The following is a 17,448-nucleotide window of genomic DNA, read 5'->3' as shown; positions in this document are numbered from 1 at the left end:
TTCCACTTGGCTACTTCCCCAGTCTGTACAGTTGGGGTTTACAGAGTGTGCGTTTACTAGCAGCCGGGGCTGGAGATGCGACTCTTCTTCTAAGTCATCGCCCATCCTTAAGACAGATCCTATCTAAAGCAAGGTCTTGGCCTGGGGGCTGTGCTCTTTAGGGGTTTTGTTTTTGTTTTTATTGTTACATTTAGATAACTATCTCAGTAGGATTCCTTTGCTTTGCAATCTCTTGTATTTTATTTTATGCACTTAGAAACATGATCCTGGGAAGGGCTCTCTGGGCTTCCCAGCCTGCCAGAGGGGTCCAGGATGTAGAAAAGTGAAGAGCCCCTCCTCTAAAGAAATCCAAGTCTTGGTTATGGATTAAAAAAATTTTTTTAATAATATTTTATTTTTTCCATTTACATGTGGAAACAATTTTCAACATTCTTTTGAAAAAAATTTTGAGTTCTAATTGTTGAGGAAACCAGTGAAAACATCCCTTCCCCCCCCTTACTAGACCTTTGTATCCCCCTGGCCTGGCTAAGCTGGTGCTTCAGTGGCTGCTGACGGTCTCACTTTAGTAGGAACCTATGACTGAGTTGATTTGGTGGGTGCCGAACACTAGGACTTCTAGTTTACCATGGTAGACAGAGCTCTGTGAAATCCAGCATTTGGACCTTTGTGGTGCATGAGATGAAGCCCCATATACAGACAGAGCGAGGCTGTTGGCCTGTCACAGGGAAAAGTGGGTTCCAGCAGTTGGAGGCAGGGCCATCTACTTCTGGGGGGGTGGTGGCATGATAGGCCCAGGATCCAGATCAGGTTTCATGAGGAACCCAACACAAGGTCCACCATTAAGTTCACCACTGAGAGAGAAGCATGTCCCAGGCAGCCTGGCAGATCTAGCTCAGTGTTATTTTTTGCTTGGGTAGAAAAATCCTTAGTACTTCATAGAATTTGATGATTCAGGACATCCTTTTTAAGCAAACTGCTTTGTCTAGGGTGCTGTGCTTTGCACTGGGGGAGAGACTGAGTATAGGCTTACTGAATGTTAGAGGCAAGAGATAATGTTATCTATCATCTAACCCCGTGCCTCAGTTTCCTTGACCAAAGAAACCAAGCCTTTGGGGATGGTGGCCCAACAGAAGTATTGACATTTGCCCAAGATCACATGGGTGGTCAGGGCAGAACCTGTACTCAAGGCCAAATCCTTTGGCCCCAAATCCATCGTGCATTTGTGGTCCCATTCTCCTGACATCCAGAAGAGATGTGATCTGTCCTCTTCCCTAGAGCCCACTCCTAGTGCTTGGCCTACCATTAGAATCTGGGTTCTCATGGCTGCCATGAGTTTCCATTGTAGGTCATGGATGTTGGACTGGTCTGTCCCAGGTGGGTCTCCTGACTAATTCCTTCTTTGTTTTCCTTTTAGTTACTAAGAAAGAGACACATAGGAAATGACATTGTAACCATCATCTTCCAAGAGCCTGGAGCCCTGCCCTTCACCCCCCAGAATATCCGTTCACATTTCCAGCACGTCTTTATCATTGTCCGAGTTCACAACCCTTGCACTGATGCTGTTTGTTACAGGTAAGCCCATCTTTGTCTTCCCACTGCCTGCTCTCATTGGACTGGAGCAGCATGTCTGAGGCTTAGCAGCAGCTGGTGCAAGAAGGTGAAAGAATGATGTTTCCTGTTAACCTTTGGGCAGGATTGTACAACAAGCTGGTCTCCAGCCCTGTTTCAGTCCAGAGAGACAGAGGAAGGGAGAGAGAGAGAGAGAGGAAGGAAGGAAGGAAGGAAGGAAGGAAGGAAGGAAGGAAGGAAGGAAGGAAGGAAGGAAGGAAGGAAGGGGGTGGGGGGAAAGGAGGAGGAAGAGAGAGAATGAGAAAAAGAGAGAGGGAGGAAGGGGGAGAGAAAGGAGAGAGAGCGAGACCTTAGCAGGGGTCACGTCCCTGGGTGGGATGTGAGTGTCTCTGCTTTGACTTCCACAAAAGAGTAAGTAATTGGTGCTGATTTAGCATACATCTCCTAGCTTCTTGTTTAAAGATTTGGCTAGAGTAGGAACTGCATCTTTTAAAACTTTTAATTCAGTTCAGCAAACACTTATTATGAGACACTGAAGTAGACATGGTGCCTGCCCTCACGGAATTTGCAGTCGAGGAGGGGATGAGGCCGAATGAGCTGTGATACAAGTTAGAATCAGGAGGTGGAAGGAGAGGTGCATAGAAGGAACCGAGGAGGGGGGTGTCATGTGGGGAGAGGAATGCCTGGAGTGGCAAGGTGACTTCACGTGCTGTGGGTGGAGACATCTGCTGCATTGCATTGCTGTGAGCCTGGCCTGCTCCAGCAGACCCCAGATCTGCAGGAACCACAGAGGCCTGGCCTCCAGGGGGTCTCCCCTGCTGTTCCCCACGCCATGGCGCCCTCACGTAGGTCTGCACAGGGTAGGTGGTCAGCAAACCCCCCACCACGTGTTGCTTGCTCCCCATGTCAGGCTCTGGAAGCCTCGGTAGGAGCAATTGTGAGGGAGGTGTTTCCTATCACTGTTACCCCATGTAACCTTTCTGGCCTGTGTCTTGGCTCCACACAAGCCCTTCAGTCTTAAAGGGGCTTGTGGAATTCATTGAAATTGTCCCTCAAGAATCTCTGCAAGCCCAGCTGCATAGACCAAAGAGGTAGGGAGAGATGGGGGCTGCCCGATTTGCCAGCTGTAGCTGCATGCCAGCTTAGAACCAGGAGGAGTCAGGTAGCGTCCCTGGGCCTTTGACTCACCTGCTTGCTGCCTCAAGAGATACTTAACCATGGGAATGAGTGCCGCAAAATCAGAATCATGACACCGGAAGAGATCTTTGGAAGGATCTTCATCCTTCTGCCGCTGGGCGAAAATGAACTGTCCCAAGCTATCCTGAGCAGATGCTGAGCTGCCCTGATTTCGTACCCCTTGGAGAAAAATTCCACCAGCTCAGGGCAGAGACTCACCGTCCGGAAATTTTTTGTCCTGTCTGACCTCCATCCGTCTCATCTTGGTCTATCCCCCGGAGATGGAGAGCAGCTGTTGAGCCGTCTTTCAGAGAGCCATTTGTCTGCATTGCCACAATTAAGTCATGCTTTTCTCTTTATAGAGAGTTTTGTCAATTAACAGAAACCTGGTGTCTTCCTTTTCTCCTCCGTTAAAAAAAAAATATAACACCCTTTAAACAAACGTACATAGTCAGGTAAAACAAATTCCTGCGCTGGCCATGTCCAAAAAATATGTCTTCATCTACACCCCGAGTCCATCAGCTCTTGGTCAGGAAGTGGGTAGCATGTTTCATCAGTCCTCTGGAATCATGGTTGGTCATGGCTTTGTTCAGAGTTATTTGTCTTTACTGTGCTGTCGATCGCAAAAATTGTTCTGGTAACTTCATTCTGCATCAGTTCACACAGTTCTTCTCAGGTTTCTCCATAGCAGTCTCTTCATCATTTCTTATAAAACAATACTATTCTGTTACATTAATATACCCTATTTTGTTCAGCCATTCTCCGGTTGATTGTTTTTAATGATTCGCAGTTGATTTCTCTTCCCAGTGAAATGAGGCTGAATGTTCTCTTTCTTTCCTGCCAGCGTGGCTGTGAGTCGATCCAAAGATGCCCCTCCGTTTGGCCCTCCCATCCCAAATGGAGTCACATTCCGCAAATCAGATGTCTTCCGAGACTTCTTGTTAGCTAAAGTGATAAATGCCGAGCACGCTGCCCACAAGTCTGATAAATTCCACACAATGGCCACTCGGACAAGGCAGGAATACCTCAAGGATCTGGCCGAAAACTGTGTGACCAACACTCCCATTGACTCCACGGGGAAATTTAACTTAATCTCTCTCACCTCCAAGAAGAAGGAGAAGACAAAAGCTCGGGCGGGTGCTGAGCAGCACAGCCTGGGGGCCATTGCGTGGAGGGTGGCCGCCCAGGATTTTGCACAAGGGGTGGAGATTGAGTGTATATTGGGGATTTCGAATGAGTTCGTTGTCCTCCTGGACTTACGCACCAAGGAGGTGGTATTCAACTGCTTTTGTGGGGACGTCATTGGCTGGACCCCAGACTCTTCCACGCTCAAGATCTTCTATGGGCGAGGGGACCACATCTCCGTACGTGCCTCTGAAGGGTTCCCTGAGGACATTAGGGAAATTGTCCAGAGACTCAAGGTAAGGGATCTGAGGGCCTCAGGAAACAGACCCTCTGGGGTTCAGGGGAGGCCCTGAAGCTAGCCAGCTCTAGAACTGCCTCCCACAGGGCCATGTCTTTGCTGTGGGGGCTGTCCGTGATGTCGCCTTGTGCCCCTCAGGCTGGTCCCAGCCAGCTGCTGGTGCTCTCTCTGGCAACAGACCTCATGGCATTTCTGAGTCTGCTGCTCATGTTTTCATCTGGGTCATTGCTTAAGTACTAAGTAATAGAGAGCTTCTTCCAGTTTGTTCCCAAAAGACCACGTGCAGGTTTCATGGGCAGCTGCATCCTGGTCTGGTGTCCGAGGACACCACCAGTATGTCTTCATCTTTTGCAAGTTTTCATGGGACATCATTGTGGGTGGGTGGGTGCATTTAGGAGGTGTGTGTGGGGTTGCATTTCCTCCAATACATCTCTCACAAGAATGCTGCCTTCTTGACCTGCCCCCAGGTTGAGGAGAGGGAGCCCCCTCTTCTAGACCTCCCTGCCCAGACGATGTTGCTCATTGTACAAATGCCAGTAACCGTTCTGAATCATCCCTTACAGTACTTACTCTATGGGCTGCATGGTAGAGGGGACTCCCTGAAGTGTGATACCAGAAGACCCAAAAGGTCAGCTCTGTGGTCCACCCAGACCAGAGTCCTGCCTCACAGGAGGTTACAGTCCAGTTTCTGGAGGAGGCCATGGTTGTATTTTGATGGAAATGAACCAGCAACAGCAGGTTCTAGATGTGTGAACGCTCCAAAGTCAGCCTCGCTCCTCTGTCAATCTCCCATCTGGGAGTTTAGGGAGACCTTGGTCCTGTGCGTGTCTTTGGAACCCCCCCAGAAAGTGAGAAGTTCCGCAGGTCTACACCCCCCCCAATACTTTCCTGAATGTTCCTCACAGGTGATGACCAGTGGCTGTGAAACAGTGGACATGACCCTGCGGCGGAATGGGCTGGGCCAGCTGGGCTTCCACGTTAAGTATGACGGCACCGTCGCGGAGGTGGAGGATTACGGCTTCGCCTGGCAGGCGGGGCTCCGGCAGGGCAGCCGGCTGGTGGAGATCTGCAAGGTGGCCGTGGTCACCCTGACGCACGACCAGATGATTGACCTGCTACGGACCTCGGTCACTGTGAAGGTGGTCATCATCCCACCCTTTGAGGATGGGACTCCTCGGAGGTGAGGCCCGGGCCGGGGGAGGGACGGTGTGCCGGGAGGCCCGGCGGCTGCCCTGCCCCCGCTCTGGGTTCCCCTCAAGTTTGCCCCAGCAGCCACAGGCATCGCCTGGCCTCGGGCTGACAAAGGCCTGGTCTAGGGTCCCCTTGCCCCAGGACTGAGCGGGACGTGTGAGCCCCGGTGGGATGATGGGATGTCAGGTGGGGAAGCTGCAGGAGGACCTGAGGCGTCCTCTGAGAGGTGCCATGGAGAGAGGGCCTGGGTTCAGATCCCACCGTGGACACTTACTAGTTGCCTGACCCTGGGTGAGCCTCTTAACCTCTTTTGGCCTCAGTTTCCTCATCTGTAAAATGAGGTGGTTGGACTCGAGGGTACCCAAGGTCCCTTCTAGTACGTCTGTGGTCCCTAAGCACACCCAGAATGGGGCGTGGTAGAGAATATCAGCAGCCTGTCCTCTCTTCATCCCCCGTGTGTGTTAGACGAGGAGGGGCCGGACAGTGGCTCAGGCACTAGCAGGGTGGCCCTGTGCAAATCCCGTCTCTTTTCTGAGCGTCATGTTTTCTGACCCATCAAGTGGAGACAGAGCTTGTGCTGCCAGGCTCCCAGACCTGCTGCAGGAGAAAATCTTCGCAGAGCTAGGTGAGCTGTGGAGGCCTGGTTCCCCAGCACTGAGGCCCCAGGGGGCCGTTGTCATATCGGGCTGAGAACTTGGGGGAGGAATCCTGAGACTTGAACGTGGGGCTCAGATGGGGCTCAAACTCCACAAAATGGGGTCGGGCCGCAGGTGCTCCCAGCAGGAACAGCCAAGGGCTGAGGACTCTCACCCCAGGAAGCACAGACACGCTGGCCGGCTGGTCACAGCCGAGTAATCAGAATCTGGGCACCAGGAGGGGCTCACTTCCCTCCTAGAAGAGAAAGTCAGGGCACTCCCAACACCCAGCTTATTGGGAAGAGGGACGAGGTTATCCTCGAAGAAGAAAAAGAGACGCTCAGTATAACATACAACAGCAAAGCAGAGGCGGGGACAAGCCGTGGCCTGAGGCGGGAGGCTGGTGGTAGAAGAGGGTGACCAGAGGGGAAAGACAAGGAGGACCCTTGAGCCCAGGCGGCCGGGCACCAGACTCTGAGGAGGAAGCAGCCACTTGTCCATCCTGTCCATACATGAGAATGTGAGCCTAGAGGTGACCTTAAGGGTGAGAGGAAGAGAAAGAAAGAAAGGTGTCACTTTGTGAGCCCCCCACTCACAGAGGAGGAGGGTGGGTGGTGGTACCAGTGGGCAGGACCGTCTGTCACAGATGTGCCTGAGAATCTCCCAAGACTTGTCAGAACTAATGACTCCTACCCACTTGTGGTGATTCACGCAGGCGTTAAGTGGTACTGCCAGAAGGAATTGGAGAGCAGTGCTAAGGATTAGGATGTCTTCCCCGAGAGACTGAAGACCTTTGGGGGATAGGAGGCTGCTGCCGACGGAAGGCGAGGGGTCTTGAAGGAAAGGCTGTGACAGAATAGTATTGGAAACTTGAGATCACGGCTTCAGACTTGACAAGCTTCAGACCAGGGATGGAGTGTGCCTGACAAGGGCTGGAGATAGCACTTTTGTTTGGAGAGTGAAGGACAGTACCACCTATATACATGTTGGGCTTCATACCGTAGAAAGTGTCTACAGTGCGGGAAAAAGTACCCTGGCTGAGATAATCAGAAATTCACAAATTTGAGGAAATGCCCAAAAGAAAGGGTAACATCAAGTTGAGTCAAAGATCCTCCCTGAAGGAGGCCAGTGTGATGTCATGGGTAGCCCTGAGAATGGCAGGAGAGGACCCATGATTGGGCCCTGAAAGGGTCTGCTTAATTTTAAAGGAAAATGGGATTAATAAAGGTGCAAGTGAAGAGGCTCATAAGGTACACCAAGAAAATATTCTCGTGTGAGGAAATCCAGGAACGAGGGGGAGGAAGGAGGGATGACATGGTGGCGAGTATTTGGGTGTGGATCAGCAGAGTCCCAAACAGAGATGATGTCATGAGAGTCAGCTACGGACCACGCAGACAGAAAAGAAATGGAGGTGTCCAAGAAGCAGATGGCAGGCGTGGCTCTAAATAGGAGTGCTGAATAGCTTTATTTTTCCAGACATCTGCCGTAATATGGAACTACTCATAACTTCTTAGCTTGCGTGAATGATAATTCCATCCTATAAAGGGTGAAGAATAGGGGCCCTGAAGTCAGGAGGTCCTGAGTTCAAATATGACCTCAGACCAAACACTTGATACTTCCTAGCTGTGTGACCCTGAGCAAGTCACTTAACCCCAGTTGCCTTTAAAAAAAAAGTGAAATATCTGATGAGGGGGACTTTCGTCTGGTGGCTGAAGTAGGATGATGGGAAGCTTGAGGGGTGGCAGGGAGTGACTGTGTTGGTGTTTAGGATGGGGAAGGAGAGGAAAGCTGAGAAGAGGCTGACATGATGATTCAGAGGAAGGATCGGTAGGGCAATCTTTGGATTGGAAGAGACAGAAAAATGGCCAATAAAGACTCGAAGCCCAAGATGAGGAGTGAAACAGAAGGCGTGTCTGGGCTCTTCATGAATTTGTCACGAGGCCCAGATGAATTATATGCAAAGATAACAAAGAACCTGTTCCAGTACGATTCCAGAGCCTCTGTCAGAACTCTGAGATTCTGCAAGACCAGAGAAACACAAATGTTATCCTCTTTGTCAGTGACAAAATGGAGAGCCAGAGGCCAAAGACCACTCCTTGCTGAATTTGACTTGGGCTCCTGGCAAAATTCTGGAATGTGCTATTGAAAGGGTGCTTAGGGACTACTTAGAAAAGGAGGCAGCAATCGTCATGCCAGAGAGCACACTTGTGGCTGATGACTGACTGCTAGATCAGGGACCCCAGAAGCTGTAGATTGCCGAATTTGGTTTGATTTTTAAATTGATGGACAGCATTTTGTTTTGACACGGCAGATACTCCCCATAGGTGTTGATATAAGATCCATGGATGCAAGGACTGCCTTGTATCCTCAGCGTCCAGCACAGGGCCTTGCATGTAGTGAGGAGGCAGGCATTTTTAAAAACTGAATGGAACTGTTGAATGAAAACATCTGAGCCAGGTTCCCTTTTAAAAGCACCTCCCCTGTTTGTGAGCAGAAGGAAGGCAGTGGGGTGCTGATCAGCAAGGACAGTTAATGGGCCAGCATTCTGTTGACTCGGTTTACACGATTCTCATCCTTACGTAGTTACGCTTTTGCCTGTGCTTTCTTCTCGCCGTAGCATTCCATGTCAGTCTTTCCGTGTTCTGTCTATGCATCCCACATACATAGCACAATTCTCAGCACACAGTAAGCACTTAATAAATGCTTATTGGCCAACAAATCATTGGAATCATTGTACTGAAAGCAACGAAGACTGGCCAGGTTTAAGAAGAAGTGAACCAGTCCCTGGTCCTCCAGAAGTTCACGTTGTGTGTGTGTGTGTGTGTGTGTGAGAGAGAGAGAGAGAGAGAGAGAGAGAGAGAGAGAGAGAGAGAGAGATGGCGTATGTGCACGAAAGCTCTCAGACTGCCGGGGTGGAGAATCCCCAGTGACTCTGGGACTGCAAAGACTTCGTGGGAGAGGCGGCATTGGAGGTGGGCAGGAAACCAACTCCAGGCACGGTCACAGATGGGGGAGATGGTGGGCGGCTGGCCACGCTTTGCTGGTGTCCGTTAGGGCTGTATAAATGGGAGCCGGTACCATTACCATTACGGCAGTGCCACCAATGATGCCAGTGCCATTCTGACCGGGGCCAGTCGGGATTGCTTTCTGCCGGTGGGGAAATCTCAGGACTCGACCAGCGCTCCCGTCGCCTGCCTAGGTCTGTCTGGCAGAACGCCCCTTGCCTCTGCCTCTGGTGCTTGAGAGTCAGGGAAGCTCACCGGGCCCCTCAGGAGACTGGGCAAAGACAGCCCAGTTTTACTTTCCCATGGAACTCTTATCAAAGGCCAGAAGGGTGATGCCAGGGCGTCCATCACCAGGGGAGAGCCTTGCTCTGACTCCTACTTCTTGTCCCAGGGTGACCCATTGTGCTGCGGACCAGCTGGATCTCTCCCAGGAACAAGAGCAGAGTCCACTGGGAGGCCAGCTGCCAGGCGTTGTCTCTGGACACCCAGACTGTACTGGGCGCCTTGGTCTTTGCTGGGCACAGACTGCCCCCAGACCCACTCTGGCTGTGCCCTAGCCTCTGAAGCCGCAGAGGCGAGTTAGAATGCTGTGCAGCCCAGAGATTGCTTGTGGTGTTTGGGCGCTTGTTGTAAACACGCAGAGCACACGCACACATGCACACACACGTGCACGCGCGTGCACTGCTGTATTTGGATGAGCTGCCTGCACTGGGGCTCGCCTCTTGGCCTCGTGGCTCCTCAGAGGACAGCTAGGGCACTGAGGGAGCCCCAGTCTGGGAGCACCTGGCCCCGGCGGCGGGCTAGCCTTGCGGGCTCTCCTCGGCAGGCATGCAGAGAGGAAGCAGGGCCCCAGGCCGGCCCTGACAACCGGTCCAGCAAGTTTCGGGTTCCATCGCCTGCTTTTGTGTAGAGAAAGCCGGCGTTGTGTTCCCACGGAGGGCAGTTCGGCTGGACTGGCAGCGGGGGTGTCTGGGGTTTTGAGTCTCACCAGGCTGCGGGGCCCTGGGGCGGCACGCGGCGGCCCTCATTTGCTGAGCAGATAACACAGGACTCTTAGTATCTCCGACGCTTCCCTTTGACTTTTGTCCCTGGGCTCAAATGCCCAATAAGGTGGGAGAGAGCGAGCAGGAGCTGGGAACAAAGCCCTCCCTCCCCAGGAAGAAGGGCTCTGTCAGTGCGCCCTCCTGTACTTCCTGGGGTCCTAGGACCAGAAGAGGTCTCAAAAACCCTCCTTCCCAGCCTTCCCGCTTTACAGGCGAAGAGATTGAAATCCGAGGTGGGGAAGCAGTGTGTCCAAGGTTACAGGAAAAGTAAATGTCAAAACCAGGACTTGAACCCGGCTCCTCCAGCTTCAGATAATAAGAATTGTGGTATCGGTAACAGCAGCAGTAACACTGTTTGTGACCCTTTTGTATAGGTTTGCTTGGCAAAGCTGTTTGGTTTGCCGTTTCTTTCTCCAGCATGTCCCCATTTTACAGGTGAGGGTCAGGTGAGTTGTCCAGGGTCACACAGCTAGTGTCTGAGGTTGCATTTGAACTCAGATCTTCTCTATGCAGGCATCAACTAGCTAGCTACTCCTAGCAGTAATAGTACCTAGCAATAATTATGTCTAGCATTTGGATGGCACTTTAGGGTAAGCAGAATGCTGTATCTGTTTTCTCTCATTTCATCCTCATGTTCTCTGTCAGGTAGAGGCTGTTATGTGAGCCTCCTGTTACAGATGGGTAAACTGAGGCTGAGGGCAGTTAAGTGACTTGCCTGAGGACACATAGCTGGCAAGTACCTGAGGTTGAATTTGAACTCAGGTCATCCTGACTCCAGGCTCATCTGTCACATTCTCTGGGGCCCCACCACTGCAGAGGTGCTGACACCCCCACTGGTCCCTTGGGTGTGTGTGGGGGGGAGACAGCAGAGGTGATTCTTTAAGCAGGTACCCATTTGTTTATTCAGCTGGTGATAGTGCCCCAACCAGGTGGGCAGGGTGGGTGAGGCAGGCTCCTCTCGACCCAGGAAGGCTCCCCCGGTATGACTTGTCAGAGGAGCCCCAAGCCCTGGCAGACTGCTTATGATGGGTTGATTTCATGTTGAAAAAGTCACCCTCAGAAAGACTGAAGAACTGGGCATGTCAGGCACAAAGCTGTCTCGGCGGTAGGTTGGGGAATCTCATGTTGATAGGGAAAGCTCACAGCCACGAGAGTGGGATGCTGAAGCCACAGGGTTCCCCATTCTCAGAACAAGAGGAAACGTGGGGAGGAGATGGGGAGATGAGAAGCCCCCGAAGGATCAGGTGAGAGGCCTGGGGGCCAAGGGTGTGCTGAAGAGACAGGGGGAGGGCACAGTGCTCCACAGAGGAGGGGAGGGGGCTTCCAGAGCTGAGGAGGAGAAAGCCTTGGGGGGAGTGTAGAGGGCCCAGGAGATGTCTTCACCTTTCCCTTCTTGGGATGTCTCCTGAATACACCTGCCCTCAAGCTGCCCTGGAAACAGAAAGCGAGCCATTAGAGATCAGAAGAGAAGTGTGGGACTTGGCTGGTCCTCAGTCTGGGGTTGGCATGCCCTGAAGGGTGGAGTGAACCCCAGTGGACACCTGCCTACTAACAGTGGTTGTCTGGGCAGTGGCATCCCCAACTGCTGTTAGCCACCCCTGGGACTGATGGGAGCTGGGCCTTGGAGCAGGCGGGCTGGCTCCCTTAGGGTAGCTACATAGAGTGCTAAGCCTGGAACCGGGAAGACCTGAGTTCAAATCCAGCCCCAAATGCTTGACTTTGTTTTAACTCTGTTTCTTCCACTGTGGGGATGGTACCAGCCTCTCCCTGGTGAGGATCAGATGAGGTAATTATTGTAAAGCTGTCAGCCCCATGCCTGGCACATCGTCACAATCCCCACTCCATACATGCGGATTCCCTCCCCACTCCGAAGCTGCTCATGCCCCAGGGGACAGAGCCAGGGAGGCTGGTGGTGCCTCAGTTGCCCCATTCTGCTGGGCCAGGCTCCTTGTGGCGGGGCTGAGGGCTCCCAGCAAAGCTTGGGCCCTCCCTTGGTCTATTTTAAGTTGTTCTGCCGGTGTTAACCACCTTCAAAGTAGGTCACCTGTGCCTGCTGGCCTCCTTTCTAAGAGCAAGTCGGGTCATAGCACTAGAATCGGGGGCCTCCAACTCTCTGGCCCTGCGTCTCCCCTGTAGATGTGGTGGGACCCAGCCTCAGGCTGTAGGAGGAAGCAGAGCCCCTGCAGCAGCTCCAGGGCTCGAATGTCCAGGCCTCAGGCTGGAGGTGGGTCTCTCCCCCCCCCCCCCCCCGCCCCAGGTCTGGGCCTAAGCCAAGCAAAACCTGGGGAGTTGGCTCAGGGCCTGCCTCACCTTTTTAAGCCACATTTGGGGAAGCAAGGCAGGATTTTCTAAGAAAGTGAATGACGGTGTGTGGCCCACCTACTGTTCCCCAGGCAGGAAATAACTCTGGTTTCTCTTTCCAGGGGATGGCCAGAGACCTGTGACATGAATACCTCGGAGCCTAAGGCAGAGCCAGAGAGCACGGCAGCCCGGCCCCCATATCGGAGCAGCTCTTCCTGGCAGTGGAGCGGGCCTGCTTCCCACAACTCCTTGCAGGCCTCCAAGTGGGCCGCACCTGGGACCACGGGCCACGCCCAGTCACTCAGCCGGCTGCCAAAGCCCACACCGGGGGTCCCTTACCGGGAAACCCAGCCACTGCACAGCAAGCGGTAAGCAGTCTCTGAGGCCCAGACAGAACTGGCAAAGGCCACAGCCTGTGCTTGCCCACCCTGGGTAGGTCTGGGTCCCAAAGCACCCCTGCAATCTCGGGAGCAGTTTCCTGTTTTTCCTTTAGCTGTGAGCTGCTGAGGGTGTCTCTGACCACCTCCCGCAGTGTGTTTGGGACAGCAGAGTGGCCAGCGAGCCCAAGGCTCATGCTATCTAAAGCGACCAAAGCCAATCTTGCGCTTTCTGAACCACCTCGTTTCCCCTGATTTGCTGTCCCTCTGTTTCCGAGACTTTCAGCGCTTGAAGGGCCCTTGGAGGTCCTCTCGTCCGACTTCTTACCCCCTGCAGAATCCCATCAGCAGCTTCCCCGTCAGGTGATTGTTCAGCCTTTGCTCGACCCCTTCGGTGACGAGGAGCTTACTGACGTGCGACTCCGCCCATTGTGGGATAGGCCTAGTTGGTGGAGTTGTCGCTTGTTCTGAGACCTGCAGTCTTGCATTAGGACTTGTCAGAGAAGGCCATGTGGCTGCAAATTGTCCCAAGTGGGCGCACCCCTGGCCTGCCCCAGCTGTCCTGCGCTCGTCCAGCCCGTCCTAACGTTGGAGGAGATGCCGCCCAAGGCCAGCATCTCATCTCTGTGGTCCTGGATCTTTGCGTGGTGGTGTCCCTGTGCCCCGTCCCTCACTCTACACATGTACACACATACGCTGCACTCATGCTTACACACTCGTATGTACACACACTCCTGTTTATACACTGATACTCACACTTGTGCATACACACACTACGTTCATACTCGTTTACACACACTACATTCATATACATACTCATGTTTACACACTGATACACACTCACACTTGTGCGTACACACTACATTGATACACTCATTTACACACATGACATTCATATACACGCTCATGTTTACACACTGATACGCATTCACACTTGTACGTATACACCCTACATTCATGCACTCATACTTACACTACATTCACATACACACTTATGTTTACACACTAATACACATTCACACTCATATGTACACACACTCCTGTTTATACATGGATACACACTCACACTTGTGCATACACACACTACATTCATACTTGTTTACACACACTACATTCATATACATGCTTATGTTTACACACTGATACACACTTGTGCGTACACACTACATTCATACACTCATTTACACACACGACATTCATATACACGCTCATGTTTACACACTGATACACACTTGTGCGTACACACTACATTCATACACTCATTTACACACACGACATTCATATACACGCTCATGTTTACACACTGATACACACACACTCGTACGTACACACTACATTCATGCGCTCATATTTACACACACTACATTCATATACACTCATGTTTACACACTTATACTTACACACACACATCAACTCATATGTACACATACGCTACATTCATAGACATACTCACACATATATATACACACACTCACATTCACACACAATTTTTGTCTCTAAGCCCTTATCACAGTCTTTAGGAGTGGCAGGACAGGCACCATTTTTCCCATTTTACAAATGAGGAGACTGAGGTCCAAATAGGCTCAGTCAGTTATCTAGTCAGACAGCTCCCTAAGGCAGAATAGGGCCTGGAAACCCAGGTCCTCTGACCTCTAGGCCATGTGCTTCCCGCTGACCCACACTGCCTCCTTCTCACCTCCCCCGTCTCATCTTAGGCCTGTCAGCTTTCCAGAGAATTCCTATCCAGCCTCACCAGCAGGGGTGGACAGAGTCCAGCCTTATCGACAATCTTCGGGGAGTTTCTCCACTCCAGGCTCCGGGGGACCTTCCTCCTACACACGCTACAAGCCATCCCCAGAGAGGTAGGGGCCCCCAGCCTTCAGCCAGGCCCCAGTGGGCACAGCCAGCTTCCATCCCCTCACCGGGGCTCAAGGAAGGGAAGGGGTCCTTGGTCAGCCTCAGCACAGACCGCCTGTCACAGGACACGGCCTCGTCCACACTCTGGCAGTCAGGAGTGACCATGTATTGATTCAAGTAGGACTCTGCCTTAGATGTGGAAATGCTGGTGAACCTTAAGTCCCTGCCCTAGTCACTAAGCTGGAGGCAAACTGCTAACGTGGGGAATTCAGCATGTTTGCTTTAAGCAGATCCTCAGCCTGGTCCATCAGTGTTCGGGCTCTGGGGTGATGATAGCCCCACCTCCTCCTCCTCCTCCTCCTCCTCCGTCCAGACCTGGTGATGGTGGAGTGTGCTCAGAGTGGGCAGTGGGGATCCCTGGGCGAGGTGACTGGGACCATGGAGGGGGCTTTCAGAGAGAGAAAGATAGCGGGTGTGTATGTCTCTGTGTGTCTGTGTGAGTGTTGGTACGTTGTGAGAGTGGGTGGGGGGGGCACAAGTGTGAGGCCTCGGACGTCGGTACCTGCTTGACAGAGGAGGGAAGGGGTCCAAGTGTGGCTGTGTGCCTGCACCTCTGGTCATTCTGATGCGCTGCTCAAGATGAGTGTGGTGATCGTTCCACATGTATCCTGGGAGGCCTCCTGCTAGCCAGGCACAGGGCACGTGGGCACCATCTACCCAGGTCAGGGTTGGGGTGCCCAGAGCCAGAACTGGCCTCCAGGAGGAGCCACCCTCTCCTCTTCTGCTCTGGCAGAAAGTGTCTTCGGGGCAGGACCTGTCCCAAATTTGGGAGAGGATGAGCAGGGCCATGCCTGCCGCCTGTGGAGGGGCACATGACCCGCTCTAATTGATCCTGAGCATGTCATATCCCCTCTGAGCCTCAGTTTCCCCATTTGTAATGCAGAAATAATGCCCCAGCCCCCTCCTCCCAGGTCAGGAAATAGTTGCCGCTGCAGTGCCCACACCCTGTCTGAGGAATGTCTTGGCACAGTCACTTCCTAGACAAAGCCCCCAATTGAATACTCCTGGGGGGGCAGTAGGAGCTGAGCTTTTCACAGGGCTTCTGTTCTGTCATTAAGCAGCAGCTTCCGTGCAGCTCCTTCCCATTAGTAACCCATCCTCCTAGACAAAAGCCTTTCCACTCCCATTCTACCCGAGGCAAACGGGAGCACAAAGGCTGCTGGGTCCTAGGTGGGAGAGAGGAGAGTGGCATCCGTCCCTTAGGGCAGTCTCATCATTGAGGGTGACCCCACAGTTGAGTTCAGCTGGGGATTCGTCCCTAAGCTTGGCTCAGATCCTGGAGCCTGGTGGTGGCTGGAGAAGAGGGTCACGAGCCCCAAAAGACATGTTGGGAAGAGACTCTCAGAACGTCTCCAGCCTGTTCTGGGAAGCCAGACCCAGGCAAGTCAGGGGGAGAATCCGTCCCCCTGGACGAATGGCTCCCGATCTTTCCTTAGAACTCCTGGGCCTTCAGAGCGCGCTTGGGTCAGGGGGGAAGGAGGCTGAGGGATGGTCTGGTGTGGTCCTGTTTTGCAGAGGCGCGAAGTGAGGGCCGCCCAAGCACAGGGTCTCACCCACAGGGGTCATCAGCCTCTGGAGTCATGGAATGAGGTGGCTTCAGGGCCTCCGTCAGCAGGGGTTTTTAAGATCCATGAGCCACCCGTCGGTCTTGCCTGGTTTAGACGCTCAGAAGGCAGCCTGGCCCAGCCCTGTTAGGGAGGACCAGGCCATGCAGATGCTCCCCGAGGCCTGTGAGCTGGTGGGCCTGCTTGGCAGAGCCCCTGTGGCCATGTGGCCTTCCTGGCACACATGCCTCGTCAGAGCCGATGGGAGGCTTCCGCAAGAGCAGCAAAGGGGCCGGGGCAGGCTGGGCAGTCGGGAAGGCACCAGGCATCTCTGAAGCCTTTAGATACTGCAGCCAGGCCTGTGCTCCGCACCCAGTGCATAAGAGGGCAGACGAGGCTGCCTTCACTCTGGGGCTCACACGCCAGTAGGGGAGGCAGCCTGCAGACAGCCAGTCCCAGAGCAGGTGTAGACAAGACATGGGTAGGGAGGGAGCTGGCGAGATCACCTGCATGAGGTGGGATTTGGGCTGAGTCTTAGAAGAAGGAAGTAGGGCAGGGGAGGAGGGAGCAACCACTGAGGGGCGCTGAACACAGCGCTAGTTGGGAGCCCCTGGGTATATCCTGATAGCAGCTTACATTTATGTAGTGCCTACTGTGTGCCAGGCACCGTGCTAAGTGCTTTCCAAATATTCTCTCATTTCATCTTCATTATTGGGAGGGAGGTGCTACTGCTATCCCTATTTTACAGTTGGGTAAACTGAGGCAGACGAGGTAAGTGACTTGCCCAGGGTCACACAGCTAGGAAACATCTGAGTATGGATTTGAACTCAGCTCTTCCTGACTCCAGGGCCACTGTACCACCTAGCTGCCTTGCTAGGATTTCCCTAGGCCTGGCTCAGATCTCCCACAGTCAGTCAGTTAACAATCAGTATATTAATTAACCTACTTAATTAAATACCTGCTTTGCCAAGTGCTGGCAGAAAGGCAAAAAACAAGCCCTGCCCTCATGGAGCTTATGCTCTAATAGAGGAGACAACATGAAAAGAACCGAGCACCAACCAGCTATGGTCAGGGTCATGGGAATGATCAAAGAGGCCATGAAGTGAAGGACTGAGGTCAGATTTTAACTGGTTCTTGGAGGAAGCCAGGGAGGTCAGTGGTCTGAGCGGAGGAGAGAGAGTGTTCAAGGGGGATGGATGGCCGAGAGATGGAGGCTGGGAGTCCAGGAGATAGAGGCCGAGAGATGGAGGCTGGGAGGCCAGGAGAT

The 17,448-nt window shown here is 52.9% G+C and overlaps 1 protein-coding gene across 11 annotated transcripts in view; it reads left to right on the top strand.

The window, feature by feature from the left end:
* SIPA1L3 (signal induced proliferation associated 1 like 3) overlaps nt 1-17,448 on the top strand; it is a 161,039-nt gene that overhangs the window by 102,965 nt on the left and 40,626 nt on the right. For all 11 annotated transcript variants that reach the window (XM_078145812.1, XM_020978877.2, XM_078145806.1 and 8 more), the window contains 5 exons: nt 1,415-1,572; nt 3,590-4,166; nt 5,074-5,348; nt 12,466-12,711; nt 14,436-14,582. In XM_078145812.1, the coding sequence (XP_078001938.1) occupies nt 1,415-1,572; nt 3,590-4,166; nt 5,074-5,348; nt 12,466-12,711; nt 14,436-14,582 (1,403 nt within the window). The remainder of the gene's footprint in view (nt 1-1,414; nt 1,573-3,589; nt 4,167-5,073; nt 5,349-12,465; nt 12,712-14,435; nt 14,583-17,448) is intronic.

The sequence above is a fragment of the Phascolarctos cinereus genome, unplaced genomic scaffold, assembly GCF_003287225.1.
Source record: "Phascolarctos cinereus isolate Bilbo 61053 unplaced genomic scaffold, phaCin_HiC Scaffold_726;HRSCAF=1367, whole genome shotgun sequence".
Classification (NCBI taxonomy): Eukaryota; Metazoa; Chordata; class Mammalia; order Diprotodontia; family Phascolarctidae; genus Phascolarctos; species Phascolarctos cinereus.
This window is presented reverse-complemented; position numbering and strand designations above follow the sequence as displayed.